This window comes from Falco punctatus (assembly GCF_963210335.1).
Source record: "Falco punctatus genome assembly, chromosome: 6".
NCBI classification, from domain to species: Eukaryota; Metazoa; Chordata; class Aves; order Falconiformes; family Falconidae; genus Falco; species Falco punctatus.
The window spans coordinates 31,481,221-31,496,188 of NC_137585.1; the positions used below are offsets into that span (position 1 = coordinate 31,481,221).

Consider the following 14,968-nt stretch of genomic DNA (forward strand, 5'->3'; position numbering starts at 1 on the left):
TCTCCTTTTCACATTAATATAATGAAAATGTAACTTTCTACTAGGTATTCATTCACAAATAATTAATATTATGACTAAAAATTTAATAAGCATAGTATAAATATAAGGAAGTGTATGCGTATGTCTGGGGTATCATCTTCTGCTGAAATTCACCTATTCACCACTTGGATCCTAAGTTCTTTAAGAAATCTACAAACTTTTATTAAAATACTTTCTAATCATTTACTAAGTCTTTACAAATTGTTTCATAAATGGAGTCCCTACTACAACTTGCAATTCCTGCAAGACTTTGACGAAAAAGGAAATAATGTTTTAAGAATATCATGTATATTTCATAGGTAACACCAGTGAAAAAGTATTCCTTTATCTTTGCAATATTGTGAGTGTATGTACAAAATTATTAAAGTATCAAAATAGCTAGCAAATAACAAAACTCAGTTATCCAGCACCCCTCTTAGTTTAAGCACAAAGAATATTTAGAAGCAAGTTATAAGTCAATGAAAACAGTTTTACAGCAAGGAGATTAAGCTAGTTCACTCCAAGGAAGCTCCTTATATATAACATTAAACAGATGAATAAAAATATCCTTCCGCAACACTATTAGTTTCTAAGGTAAGTCAGGAATTAAAATAAGATAAAAAGCATCAACAAAATATTTCAGGTGGAAAGGACTACATTCACCATGGACAAGAGACTGAAATTTTTGGAACAATTTCTACTTTTTTTTAAAAAAACTTTTTCTCTGGTCTAGAAAAGGAAAAAGAAGGTACTACAGGCAGCATTTACTATCACTTTATGGTGGCCTTCCCAATCACAAAGAAGATCCAGCTTAACAGAGTGGGGGTGTTTAAATCCTCTTTTTATCTGTTGTTTGTTTATGTGACCTATAGTTTCTTTCCCTGGTGCCAACAAGAAACATGCAAACACTTGCTTCTCCTAACATCAGATCCTTTTCTGGGAGAGAATTTAGTATGGACTGTTGGTAAAGACAGCTATCTTTGTTCAACGCTGTGTTTTAAAGTATGCTAACATATTAAGAATCCACTGAAGGTGCAGCTGCCATCTAGCTGTGTGTAGCTGATCCCAAGTAGGGCGCCAAGTCTGTAAATGTATGTAACTGCTGAAGGGGAATAGGAACTTGGGGCTCCTTTACATGCCTCCTCAGTAGTCCCAGAAATAAGAGGTAGAGAAACAACTGATTTAAAATTCATGTTAACTTCATATTACTATTGTAAACCGAGTTAATAACTTTTCTAGTGATAAGCACAAAACACAGTGTTATTTAACACTACCTCTGCATTTTCCTTTTTCTGGATCCCTTCATATGTTGCCCCTTCTTTAGGCTGAGGTATACGAGGGGCCTTACCATCAGCAATTAGATGTACAGCTTCCACCTAAGTGAAAAAGCAACAGATTTAATGTTAGTTTCGTTTGCCTTTTTCCCTCAGTTATACTTGTGAATGACAGCAAAAGACTTTCTGCCACAAGGAACTGGTTTATTTTTAAAACTCAGGACTTTCAGAATCTAGGGGACCAATGCTGCACTGTTTAACACATATATGTATGTTTAAACTTCTTTGACAAAAGAAATAGCCTCAAAAATCTGATGGGAGTACCCAGTCACTGAACACACAGCAGCTGCCTAAATTCTGCAGGACCAGAATGTGGCTCAGTATGATTGCATTCAACTCCTTCCTTTTTCTTTCTGCAAAAAGTTGTTTCTCTGCATTTAAATGAAGAAATAAAAAAAATTCTCTAACGATCCATGCTGAGTATATTCTTATGCATTTTCTTTTCCTAATTTTAAAACAATACAAAAAAAGGACAAGCATACAAAATTCAAAGCAAATCCACCAGGGCTCTGAACTTAAAACACCTCACCCCTAATGTTCTGTTCTCTCTGGGCCTTTAAAAAATTCCACCTTGTAAAAACATTCAAGAAATCTGTGGAAAGAGCCATATTCCAAACAAACTCAACTTCTTGCCTTCTATGGAAACAGGATATGCTCTGCACACTACCAGCAACAAATATTCTGACACCACCTCCTCAGCTGTTGTGAAGTAGCACAACTCCACTGAAGTCTGGGATTTGGCTGAGCACCACAACCGCTGTGTTTCCAAATGCATGCATCTTGTCTATATTTCCTTTACTTTCAAACTTCATCAGATACTTTTCCTCTTAAAATGCTGATATATAGTACAGCTAAACATACCATAGCCTTTATTCCTTCTGGGAAGAGAAACTGGTTATACAAGTCATCCACAGTATCATTTTGGCCGACATCACATTCTCGCTGCAGAAGGATTGGTCCAGTATCCAAACCATCATCAGCCCAAAAAATAGTAAATCCTGCTTTTTTATCTCCTTGGATTAAAGTCCTGGATATAAAAGAAGTCTTACAGTAAATACAAGCAGTATGAAACTAGTCGGGGATATCAACCCATCATTTAGTTTATGTAGATAGAAAAGAAAATCTTAACCATCTTTAATAGAAGTTTCATTGCTCATTTCATAGTCAGGAACCCACAGTTTTGATATTGTTGATGTGTGGCTTCCACAAAGTGATATAAGAAATACTGCAACTAAATCCAGGGTGTCTATCACAGTTCATTGTGATAATTATTTTGAAAGTATTATTAGTGGTAAGACGCACAGAGCAAAAGGTGTGCACTAGTTATGACATAACTTGAAAGATGGAAGCATCTAGACAGCATGTTACTTAACAATTCACGGTTGTTTGCTGTAATTAGCTAAGCCTCACAACTTACCTGTAGGTTGGCAAGGGAAGTAGTTGTCACACAGCTGAAAGAGCTAAACTTGGAGTTGAAAATTATGAATAAGCAACTGTTTAAGGAAAAGTTATTAAGGGAATTTGTATCCAGCCAGATTCGCAGCTGTTATGCACGAACATTGTACTGCTTACAACCAACCTGTGCTGATTTACATCAGCTCAGGATCTGCCCTGAATCTACAGGGAACTTCAGCCACTTATATTTTCCAGTCCGCCTCAGAATGATGGAAAATCAAACAGAAGTGTGCCTAAGAAAGCAGCCGGAAACTGAGAGCTGTATTTTTCCTCCATGCTGTTAACCATTTGTGTGCATGCAAACACCAATGCAATTTTCAGTAAGACATATCTCAGGTAAGTATTCCCCTGGCAGTCCATCTTCTAAGAGGATCATCTGAGGCCTGGCTTATAGACGTGAAAATTCATTATTAAATGTAAATACTGAAAACTACACTATTAAAAGGAGTAAAGCACACACTTGTGCAGAGCAAGGGACAAACTCCAAAAAACAGCTGGGGAAGTGAAAGCTTACAGAAGTTTAGCTAGCCCATATTGGACCTTTTACATATTTAAGCAGCATTTCTTCTGTTTTATATTACATAAAAATTCCAAAAGAGCACCCTGGTGAGAAGTGGATGTCAGCGTGGCACTGGAGAAGTAGAAGGTGAGTGGGCAAATGTCCCTGATGCTGAACAGGTGACAGGACCAGAACTGCTGTGTGACCCCTGATCTCCCTCTGCAGATGGCCGCTGATAACAAAGCGGCAGCAGCTGGAAGAGGCTGTAAAGGATGGAGTGGGGAACCCTTGGAGGCCCAAGGCTCCTGTTTGTGCCTGGTGCCTCTTTAGCCAGGCCTAACTCACAGGCTTTCTTGGTCACACTGGGGGGGTGACGACACACAGGGTCTGATCAGCACCAGGGCTGTAGCCACAACACAAGAAAAAATCCATAATGAGAGCAAGGGGTGTGACGGCAAAACATGAGACTAGCCAGCCAAGGCCAAATCCTAGCTTAGTTTCAAGGTCTTAGGACAACGGCCTTTACCTGAGAAGGGCAGGAGCCAATGCTTACAGAAGGAATACGCAAAACAGAGCAAGACTTAGTCATATACCGTCGGGATACATTCCTGTTTCTGGAAACCTTCACCTCAGGAATTTCCTGATTGGGATACATTCCTGTTTCTGGAAACCTTCACCTCAGGAATTTCCTGATAGAAAGTTTGTCTCTGCATCTTCCTGTGGAATAGATCTTGGAGGACTTGGAGAACTTTTCCTCCAAGAGACTTTCTAGAGGCTTCTAGGTGTGCAGTTCCACATTTTAATAAGGGAGTGCATTGAGTGAAAGTACCTCCTTTATTTAGTCAAATCCTACTACCTGATCTCTTTGCTGGCTGCCCCCTAAACTTTGATTAAGTATGAGCAATTGTTCCTTATTCACCTTCCTATGTCTTTCATGGCTTAATACGTTGCTAGCATATTTCCTTCCCAATGACCTCTTTTCCAATCTGAAGACTCCCAGGTTCATTTCCTGTTATGTGGAAGCTGTTCTATACCTTTGACCATCTTTCTTAGCCTTTTCTGAAGCATTTCTAGTTCCTTCATATTCTAACTGGTATGCAGACAGGATTACAAATGGTCTCTTTTTTGAGTAACAAAAATTAAAGTTTTATTACTGCTTACATATAGTCAGGATTTTTCCCCCTTCTGTGCATTATCTTATATTTTTAACTTTGAATTTGACTTCTCCTTTTCATAATCTCATTTCACATTATCACTTTTACCCATTTGTGTAGAAAGTGTATTCTTTATTACATTGACATCAGAGTGACTGGTCTGAAGGTTCCTGGATTTCTCTTTCAGCCCTGCCCCAAATCTGCAGAACCTTTGCTTGAAAGTCCCCTGGTCCTGAGAATAGATTCTCATTAATTTATCAGTTTATCTAAAATCTCTTCTGCTCACAGTTCAGCTCAAGAGGATTGTTCTGACATTCCATACAAACAAGAGCTCTATGGTAGCAACATCTTAAGGTCCTCCATCCTGAATACCAATACATATTTCCTACTATGGTGTTCTCTTTGATAAGTACCTTTTTAAAATTAAACATATCACCCTACGTACCTCCCACCTTTAATGCATTTGGGGAAATTATTATTCAATATTATGCCTTTAAAAATTGGTTCTTTATTTCTTTTCTAACTGCCTTACTCTCATTTTTCACCTGATTTGTCAGTTTATGCTACTTTTTATTTTACTCACTTGACACAACTACCACTTTTTGAAGGATTTCCTTAGACCTCTAATAGTCTCCTTTACTTCTCCATTTAAGTACTTCAGCTGAGCACTTTTTCTATTAAGGATTAAAAATAAGAAAACAAAATAAAATAGGCTTTTGCTTTGAATCTACAACACAGTGTCTTTAGATAATCACCATGCTGCCTGTAAGATTCTTTTAAAATTGTTTCTTCATATCTAGACAATTTCTTATTGAATTTAAAAACTGTGATAATGGCACTTCTGTTGTCACAAAAATGCTAGATCCCAGTCTACAGTCGTCATTATCGAAGTGAGTTCTTTCACAGTAACATTTTGAATCTAGCCTTGTGCATTGCTCAGGAGGACAGCAAGATAAGGTTTTATTCTGGTGGATCTTCTCTTACCCCTTCCCTTCTGTGAAATCTTGGGCTCTGCATCAAGCTCTGTTGTGATAGTCATCTAGTGTTTGTGGGGGATGAGCTACAAGGGCAGCGTCCTGCCTATGAAAACTTTGCCTACATGAGTAAAATATATGGATGTACAGATCACATCACTGATCTGCCCAGAATAGCAGCTGCACTTGCATTGGAAATTATAATAAATCTTAGGTATGAAGAGCAGTTCATGAACCAAATACTCAGCTGCTTCAGAGAAGTTCCTTCTGAGCAGTTGCAGGTCAACAGGACCGTGCCAGCATTTACATGAGGAATGGGTAGAGACTAACATGCTAATGTGACATATGCGTAGTTTTAATGCACAAAACTCACCAGTTAATTGCAGAAGCTCCTCGGTGGCGTGGTAGAATGGATGGATGATAAATAATCGAGCCATGTTTCGGACAGTCGATAACATCCATGGGGATGAACTGTGTACAGAACGGAAGGACGTTCAGCTCTGCTCCAACCGATTTGTAGGCTGCAACCACTTCCTGGATAGGTTTGCCTTTAGCTCTCCATCTGGGGAACTTGAAAACAGGAGTGCCGTCCTTCTCTGCTGCCAGTGCTGAGGGGCAAGAACAATATTTTTTAAAATTCACATTTTGTATTAGAAATTCAAACAGAAATCAGAAAGATAGTGCACGACAACTCAAGCAGATCATCAAGGTTATGATTAGAGTGCCCTTTGTTCTGTTCTGTATGCTGTTTAAAAACCTTTGGATGTATTTTACTAATTCTGTCTTTGATTCCCATCCTACACCTTACGTCTTTCTCAACTTTAAGATCACTCTTATGACTTGGCTAATAAGTACCAATGAAAGCAGTAAAGAATTATGAATGTTATTGACTATTGAACAGTGATGCTTCATTTCTTGTCCAGTCATTACGCTTGCCTGCAAGTGGTTGGGTTTAGCAAAACTTAATTTTCCAATTCAGTAATTTGTATGTGAATATGACTACATACAGCTAAGACTCACTCATGTCACATTTTGCCAAGCGGTGCAAATAATTACAGATGCTAGTGGCCTTCAGTAATTTCTTCAAAATTTACTGATGCCTTCTGGATATACTTTCATTTATCTGTGAGACACACCGCTTCACCCAAAATTAGGCTCAAAGGTGAGAAAAAACAACTGCACTAATTGCAGAGAGGATTTTCAGGTGTTTGATAAATTCCATTGCGCAACTTAACAACTCATCACAGAGTAGGACGGTAGAGTCAAACTTGGCATCTGTTGAGCTGTATGTGTAATAGGAAGAAAAGGGAAAACAAGAAGAGGTGTAGAAAATTCACCTAAATTAATTTATACTTCTAAACACATTTTTGTACTTTCCTGTCTCTTTTTCACTTCTGAAATTGGATCTTGACTTCATCCTGAAGCACCTTTAGCCTATTAACTTAGGTCTTGAGTAAATACTTAAATATAATTCCATGGAAGTTAGTGTGTACTGCAATTGCTTTTAGAAATGAAAACTGTAGCTGTCTGAAGATACAGAAACATTAGCAAATTTAACTTGAGACTTGAGCTCTTTCAGTCATCTGGAAGTAACACGGTATCTACTAATTTTTATTTTTTTTTCATCAGAAGAAAATAACTAAAGCATAGAATAACCTAATTCTATGCTTTAGTTAAAGTAAATATACAATTGAAATCAGTGGAAGATTTACTTAGTTGCATCTGCTAGAGTAATAACCGTACAATAACAGTTTATATAATGTAACTAAGTATTATGGTATGCTTCCAGAGCTGGATAGTCAAATCATCTTTTCCTAAACTAATAGTTGCCTCCTCTAATTCTTCTGAAGTGTGATTAAATCTTTTAACGAGGTAGAGTTACAGAATGTAATAAACTTGAGAAATATATGCTAGTTTGGGAAAACCATAGCCCAGATAAGCAAAACTTATGCTTGATTCTTCCCTCATATGAGTTGTGTAGAAACATGTCAGGACCCAACCAAAACAAAAAAAAAAAAAAAAAAAAAGAAAAAAGGTTTGAGATAGCACATGGAATGCAGTTTTAATTTCAGATTATCCATAAAGGTACATTCCATTCTGGCACTTCTACTTGCTAATCATATTAACTCACTATTTTTGTGCCACTGAAAAAAAGAAAAAGAAAAAAAAGAAGTTACAATTCAGACAATTCCAAAGCAGCTCCTTTGTCACTCTGGGTTCTGTTCTATGAGTACAATTCTGAGTACCTGCCAAGCAACAACTCTTTCTTTAGGAAGTCCAGAAAATCCTTATGCAATCTTGACAATGGAAAAAGGAGAGCAAAGCCTCCTCTAACCTTTTCAGTGGGTTTTCCATAGTTCAGGTGGAAGAGAAATAGGCTCTGCAGGTACACTGCCACATGCAAGCTTGTCAGAAAGGGCAGAAAGCCAGGAATGAACAGCCTTGGCTCTGTACCTTGAGTGTCCCAGACAGCACAGTGAGATAGGTGACAGACATTTGTGCTTGAGTACAGGCTTAGCAGCTATTTGCTTTAAGATACAGATCTTCAGGATCAGAAAGCAATCTTCAGGATGATTACCTCTGGGATGTACATTCAAATAACGTACACAGATTAATTTATTTTTCAAATATCTTAATGTATGGCCCTGTATGGTTAGAAACAACTTTTAAACACTGACTAACCAACAAGGTTAAACCGGTTCTGGGACTTGCGTTTGTTAAAGCATAGTTCTTGTGCTGCATCCAGTGTAATAAAGGCAATATAGGCAAGTCATTTCCATGTAGAGATCTCCTTCTCACGAAAAGGCAAGTTTGTTATGTATGCCTGTAATTTTAACATGAGGATTAATGTTACACTTACCCAAAGGATCAGCTTGTCCATTCCTGTCAGGTACTGTGAATACTCCCACAACTTTATGTCCCTCTTTTCTCAGCTGCTTATAAACTTCTTGTCCAAAAATACTTTGACCTATAAGGGCTAGCTTTAGCTTATGTTGATAAGCCTGGTAAAAAGAATTAAAACAAACCATGTTGTAGGATGCAAAGAAAATACGTTATTGCTTACATTTTTCTCTTGTTCTTCCTTTACCAATGTTCACTTAGATTTAAAATGGAATAGACTTTCCAGCCCAATCACCCTTGAAGGAATAACAATCAATTTTTTTAGATTAATGACAGACAATGTACAATTCAAAGAGACCACACAACACAAAAATATCATCTGGTACTGTCACTCATGTTTATATGGCTTCTCCAGAATCCTCATTTAACAGACCCACTGCTTGTTACAAGAGGTATAGCAGGCTCCATGACTTTCTTCAGAGTCAGAACTAATAAGAAAAGAAATGAAAATACAGGTTTCAAAACAGATACATAAAACACTTTTTCTAGGCATAATCTAGGTGCCTGGAACATGCCCTCTAAATCCCTATAATTAAACGGTGGCATATTTGTGGCTAATATGTATAGGCTAAAGAAGACAAGCCCTCATTGTTCCTATGAAGTTAAAGGTAATGATCATCCATTTGATCCTCCTACCAGGAAATACTGCTAAATGTGAGGTTCCCTTGCTGAACTTCCGCTGCCTTCTGCTTTTGCATCCCAGTACACTGGACACACGCTTTTAAGTTTCTTCAGACTGAGCAGGTACAAATAACTGCCCAAACTTTTTACTTTTAGGATAGTTAGAATCACTATTAAAGTACTTGCACTCTGATAAAACTACTAACTCCTTCATAGCCCCTTTAGATTTAGGAGACAGTTGTGTTCCTCTCCCACCCTACCTCCAGTCCCTTGCCTCTAATACCTCCTTTATCCCAGAACTGGTATTCCTGTAGCTGCATGAACTGGATTAAGGTACAGAAATAAGAAGGCACCGCCCTGACAAAATGTGGCTTATTCTTAACTGGATCTATTCACTGATTTAGTTCACTTCACTACCATGAGTCCTAACACAGGTCCAGCGGGGCAGCAGGAATGAGCATACAAGCACTGGCCAAAGCGTAGAACTGTCCCTGTAAGGACTGCCTTTGCATTTTTCATCAGCTTCTGGAAACTGAAAACTGGAAACCTTTGAAAAACAAATGCTCCACAGAGAATAAACAGAAAATTTACCTTCTTCCAAGCTGAATCTAGTAGAAACTATTCCTAGACCCAAATCATAAAGATCCCTCCTCCAGGGAGGCCTGGATGAATGGTAGAAAATAAATCCACATACTCCCCCGCCTTTATTCTTAACTTAATCTTTCCCAATTAGACTTGGACTTCCGTTTTTTCTGAATGGCCCATTAGATGCCATAAGCTCAGAATGGTAAAGAGGAATCAAAGCACTGTCTGAATACCTTAACTACCAGCACTTGTTCAGTATGTTGGCTCTTGTGTAAGTTTTTCTCCTCCCTCTTTTCCCTTTCTTAAGGTACTAGGACATGAGAATACCTTGACTAAGTGGGTTATTGATTGAATACCAAATAGTCTGGACTGCCCATCAGATCACATGACAAATTCTATGACAAAAAGAAATGTCCTGAAAAACAGGTTACTCAAAACCACAATCCATTTCACAGCTGAAATATTATGGATGTATTTTGCTGTTTTCAAGTTACACTTTAGTTGTGCAGCTGACCTCAGAAAATAGCGTTATGAATTGGCAGGTTCCATTACAGGAATATTGAAGTGTGCTTTTTATTTTTTATATAAAGCAATAGGAAACAACTATTCAGAGACAATATTTTTCCCTCGGAATGAAACTGCATCGTTACACTGTCCTTGTATTACAGCATTAGTGAGCACTAGTGCAACTGTGTAGTAACAAGTAGTAAGATGCAAAGGTGGACATAACTCAGGCTTTTTGATCATTATAGTTGGCTGGTAAAAAGCATCTGTGAGACTGGTGATGATACCATTGCTAACTAATGCTGTGCTGCTGGCAGTAACGCCAAAAATATGTCCACAATTTTGTTCTCAGTAAAGACAAGACCTTGTTCTGAATTACAATGAGCACAACTTAACCTTGCAATCCTTATCTAGCAAGGACCAATGGATGCAAGTAGATCTCATTACCAATTCTTTGACTGATACCTTTGCTTTTACAGCAGAAATGTTGGTGCATTATAAAAAGTAATCATCAGATCTCCCTAATTATTTTAACTATAGCAGGCAAGATGGAGAAAGATCAACCTGGTGGATCACTGAACAGGTTTGGCATAGTATGAAATCCTCTAATTTCTATATTGTGCTAATTTACACTGGTAGCCCAACTAGTACATTGTAAAACATTATAGTCCAGATGAGAGTTACTTATTCTACTGTTGTCCTTTTGTTAACACCTCTCAGTAAGAACACAAGACTGGAATGGATCTTCCTAGCTAACAAACCTAGTACTCTGCCACCACAAGCAATCATGTCATATGATTGCTTTTATAAACTCACTCAACCTCCTGTTTAAAGTACTTCAAAAGTACTCACTGCTGTAGTCTGTTGCTTTTCTGATACCTGGCCAATCTTCCTGTAATTTTAAGTCCAAATTTATCAGCACTTTAAGAGCAACATTTTCTCCACTTATGTTAATAACGTATCCATCCTCTATTCCTAAACTTAACTTTTAGTTCATATTTCCCTGTGAATAAATTTGATTCTCATGTTACACAGAACTGCATACCAGTTCCAGTTCCAAATCACGAGTCGCTGTAAATCCACAGTTGTGGTAATGCTACATGTGCTTAATTTTGGTAGTTGCGGAACCAAGTCAACAAATGGTGAAAAGTAAAACAGAGAACACAGTCCCCAAATAAACAAAAAAATAAAACTGCCGAAACTGAGAAGACTGCAGACTGGCAAAGTCCCATTTCTTCATTGTACTGCACAAAAAGATTAGGCTGGCAGCAAATGGGCTCTGCTGTCTCACACTTATAGAAAGTTACTCAAATGGGGCCTGATTTCAATTGCAAGATGGATCTTGTAATTGTGATATGACCAGTGATTCTCAAGTTACTTCCCCAATCAATGGTACGTGTGTATTGCATGATTTCTATTAACATCTGGCTTAGATGTGGCAATTTGCTTGTAGTGTATTAATACATACATTGCCATCAGTAGAAAACAGGAGCCAAACCCACAAGTCAGACATGCACAGGATCGCTATTGAGTAAAAAAAAAGAAAAGAAAAGAAATCCCGTATGTGGAGGGGCTTGCATGATCAGACCAGGAATTCAGTTCTTAATTTTTTGTTTTGTTTGAAAAATTACAGTTGAGCAACTGCATGAGACCTTATAGCCACCCTGCCTCTTCTTTTGGAAATTCTCCTCAAGCATTTTTACCTGAGTTAAGCCTGTGAAAGTGGGAAATCCTTTTAGAAGAATTTAACGTGGATGTAACACCCAACTAAAATGGGAAATTCTGTAAGATTACAAATTAAAAACAGTTTGGTGTTTTTTTCTTACAGAAATGGCACGTTTTGTACAGTGTGCCATCACTAGCATTCATCAAGAAGCTGTAGAATTAAAGAACACCAAAACAATCTTGTTGAATAATGTACTAGAAGGATACTGAATCATTATCACTAACACATACAAAGATTAAACTTTTTATTGTTTCTGTCAGTGATGTTAAGAGGTTATGTTAGATTTCTTTTGCAGTTGCCTGGCTGACTATAGATACCTAACATTCATTAACAGATGCATGCAAAGGTCAATGGTCATGTAGTATCAGAGTGGATTTTTTGCTGTACTTTTGTAAAATTACCCAATTCCTTTCCAGTTACAGCAAACAATGCAGTTCAGATGGCTTAGAGAGATCTGGCCCTTTTTTTATGACTAATCATAGGATAATTAGTAGTTATGACAGTGCTACCAAAAGATAAGAGTTTAGAAAGTCGGTGCTCACTCTGCTGTAATTCTGTTGTTTTCATTGTCTGAACTTTTAATCTTTAACCGTCTATTTTGCATATATTATAACACAGATTAATATTAATTCTGTTTCCCAGACTCAAGTGCTCCCAATTTGGATGAAGAAAATAAGATAAAGGTAAAGAGCATAAAACCTTGTACAAGCAGTCTTACCTTGAATGCTCAACTTGTCTGAAAGTCCACTTTTATTTCACTGCCTCAATACGAAAGCACAGACTTAAGTTTAACTTCCCTGTTTAAATATTCTGGCCATACCATCTGTAGATACCATACTGGAATTCATTTTACAATAGCTCATTAAAAGATATACAGTATTTTAATGTTAGTTTCCATTCTGGTTCTTTTTTTCCTCCAAAACACCTAACCAAAAATAAAGCTAATAAATAGAATTAAGCACTGAAACAGCCTACAAATGCTGGTAACTATCTTGTGAAGTTCTAGTTCCTAAAAATGGAAACCAGGTCCAAGAGCTACATATTCTTCTCTCAGAAGAGTCTAATGTTGCAAAACCTATCCACAGGAGAATATTTATTTCATAGATAAAAATATTTTGCTACTATTGCCTCTTTCGTATCAGTGTCTAACATTCAATTGGTTATCAGTTTCTAATCAAACTTCTTGAAGGCTAGCATTTAGTAACTGCTACTCTGGTTACGAAGCTTACTATCAAAAAGGTTACAATATTTTATTTATTCTATATAAGGATTTAGTGAAGCTGGTAAATATTTTAATGTCACATCTTCTTAAAAATCAATGTAGAATTTATGCCTCCTTTGGAAAGCAATACTGCAGCTTTATTTCTACTGAGGATCCCCCTACACGTGCTACATTCCAGTGCCTCCAAATAGCAACCCCTTGTAGAGCCTCCCCTCCCTCTACACCGTCTACAGGCAATGCGTTCTCATCAGTCACTCAGTCTCACTTGTTGGCACTGCTGAGCACATTTCCAAAAAGCTTGTTTAAACCTCTCTATTCTAACACCTTAGATACGTACGGAGGACTGCTGTCCTCACGCTAAACTGAGCGGTCAAACACGAAACAAAGAACAGTCTTTGGAATGAAAAAAATCTCCTAGTCTCGCTCAGCTTGCCAGACCTACACATCTGGACAATTTGGACTGGGCAAGGCTTTCAGGGAGCTGTTACTGGCAGGAGTTCTTCGGGCTATATATTTAACAGGACATAAAGAATGGCTTGGAACAAATGTGCAGAGCTTTAAAAAACTAAACCATAAGGTGTAGAGAAATGTAGGCCACCAACTTCAGCCCTGTGCAACCCACCATCCCAGAGGTAGGAACTGGCGCTGAGAGGGTCACAAACTGCACACTCGCCCTAGGCCACAGCGGGGGGCTTCCCTCGGGCCCTGGGAACGGGGGCACATCCCTTCCTCACTGAGAAAAGAACCTTCAGCTCCTCACGGAGCACATCCAGCGTGAGGGAGGAAGCGAACAGCCACGCTCACATTGTTCTCCACACGCGACTGATCACTGGGGATTGTCACGGCACCGCTGGTGCGTGTTCCCCGCAGCTCCGAGACACATCCCTGCGAGATGCAGCGCCCAGATGATGGCTGCGATCCCGCCCGCAGACCCGCCGGGCAAGGTGCTGCTCCTGCGCCCAGAGCCAGCCCCCTCCCCAGCCCTCCCGACCTTCCCGCGCCCGTACGCGCGTTACCGAAACCCCGGCAGAGACAATGCGCACCACATCCCGCAAAAATGCCCCCTCCCGCCACTTCCCCCCCCTTGCTCGGCCCCTGGCTGACCGATGAGGCACGCCGAGCAGCCCCTGCCGTTCGCTCCCGGGCAGGGCACGGCACGGCACAGCACGGCACGGGGGGGCCACGTCCCCCGCTACCCGCCCCACGCTGCTTACCGCGGCCGTCGTGCAGATGGCCCGCAGCAGCCGGGGGGCTGTCCCCAGCATCTTGCCCGGGCCCCCGACTCCCTCGGCCGCCCGGCGAAAGCCGCGGCCGCGGCGGACCGCCTCGTCTGATGCAACCCGCGACGATGCCGCTGGCGCCCTGCCAGCGCGTGCAGCCTCGGCGGCGCGCCCCCGCCCAGCCCGTGGGCACCGGCGCGGCGGAGGGGGGAGCCCCGCACCTGCCGCCGCCGCCTCCGCCGCCGCCACGCCCTCCGCCCCCTCGGCGGCCGCACGGCGGGACCGGCCCCGGCGCCGGCGCCTCAGCGGGGGTCGCAGGGGCCGGGCAGCTGCGGGAAGGGGGCGGGGAGCCAGGCAAGCGCCTCTGCCCTGCGCTGCCCCCGCCGGGCGCACCCCCCGGGGCCGGCTGTAGCGTCCTCCCCCGCCTCTGCCCGCGGGGCCCGAAGGCCGGGACTAGCAGGGTGGGGTGAGGGGCTCCTGGCCCACGAGGACGCGAGTCATGGCCACCCGGGCGGCATTTTGTGGCCCCAGGCGCGTGCGGTGCCCCCAGCGCTCGCGTGCCGCGGGGGGCCACCACGGCCGCTGTCCTTCCCGGACCGGGGCCGGCACAGCCCGGCACCGACAGCTTCGCCTCCTCTGCCCAGGCTGTCGGCGAGGCGTTCATGTGAATCTGCTGTGGCAGCCAAAAGATCGACACTAATTTTTAGTTCATTGCATGGCAAAAATGCCAGTAAGGAGGTTAAAAAACAGTAATG

The 14,968-nt window shown here is 40.8% G+C and overlaps 1 protein-coding gene across 1 annotated transcript in view; it reads right to left on the reverse strand.

The window, feature by feature from the left end:
* The window catches only part of ALDH1L2 (aldehyde dehydrogenase 1 family member L2), a 33,786-nt gene extending 19,431 nt beyond the window's left edge, over positions 1-14,355 (reverse strand). The window contains exons 1-5 of the mRNA XM_080394023.1: positions 14,208-14,355; positions 8,295-8,436; positions 5,808-6,042; positions 2,214-2,379; positions 1,293-1,394 (exon numbers count right to left, since the gene is read on the reverse strand). Of these exons, the coding sequence (XP_080250149.1) occupies positions 1,293-1,394; positions 2,214-2,379; positions 5,808-6,042; positions 8,295-8,436; positions 14,208-14,258 (696 nt within the window). The 5' untranslated portion in view covers positions 14,259-14,355. The remainder of the gene's footprint in view (positions 1-1,292; positions 1,395-2,213; positions 2,380-5,807; positions 6,043-8,294; positions 8,437-14,207) is intronic.
* Between the last annotated feature and the right edge of the window lie 613 nt (positions 14,356-14,968).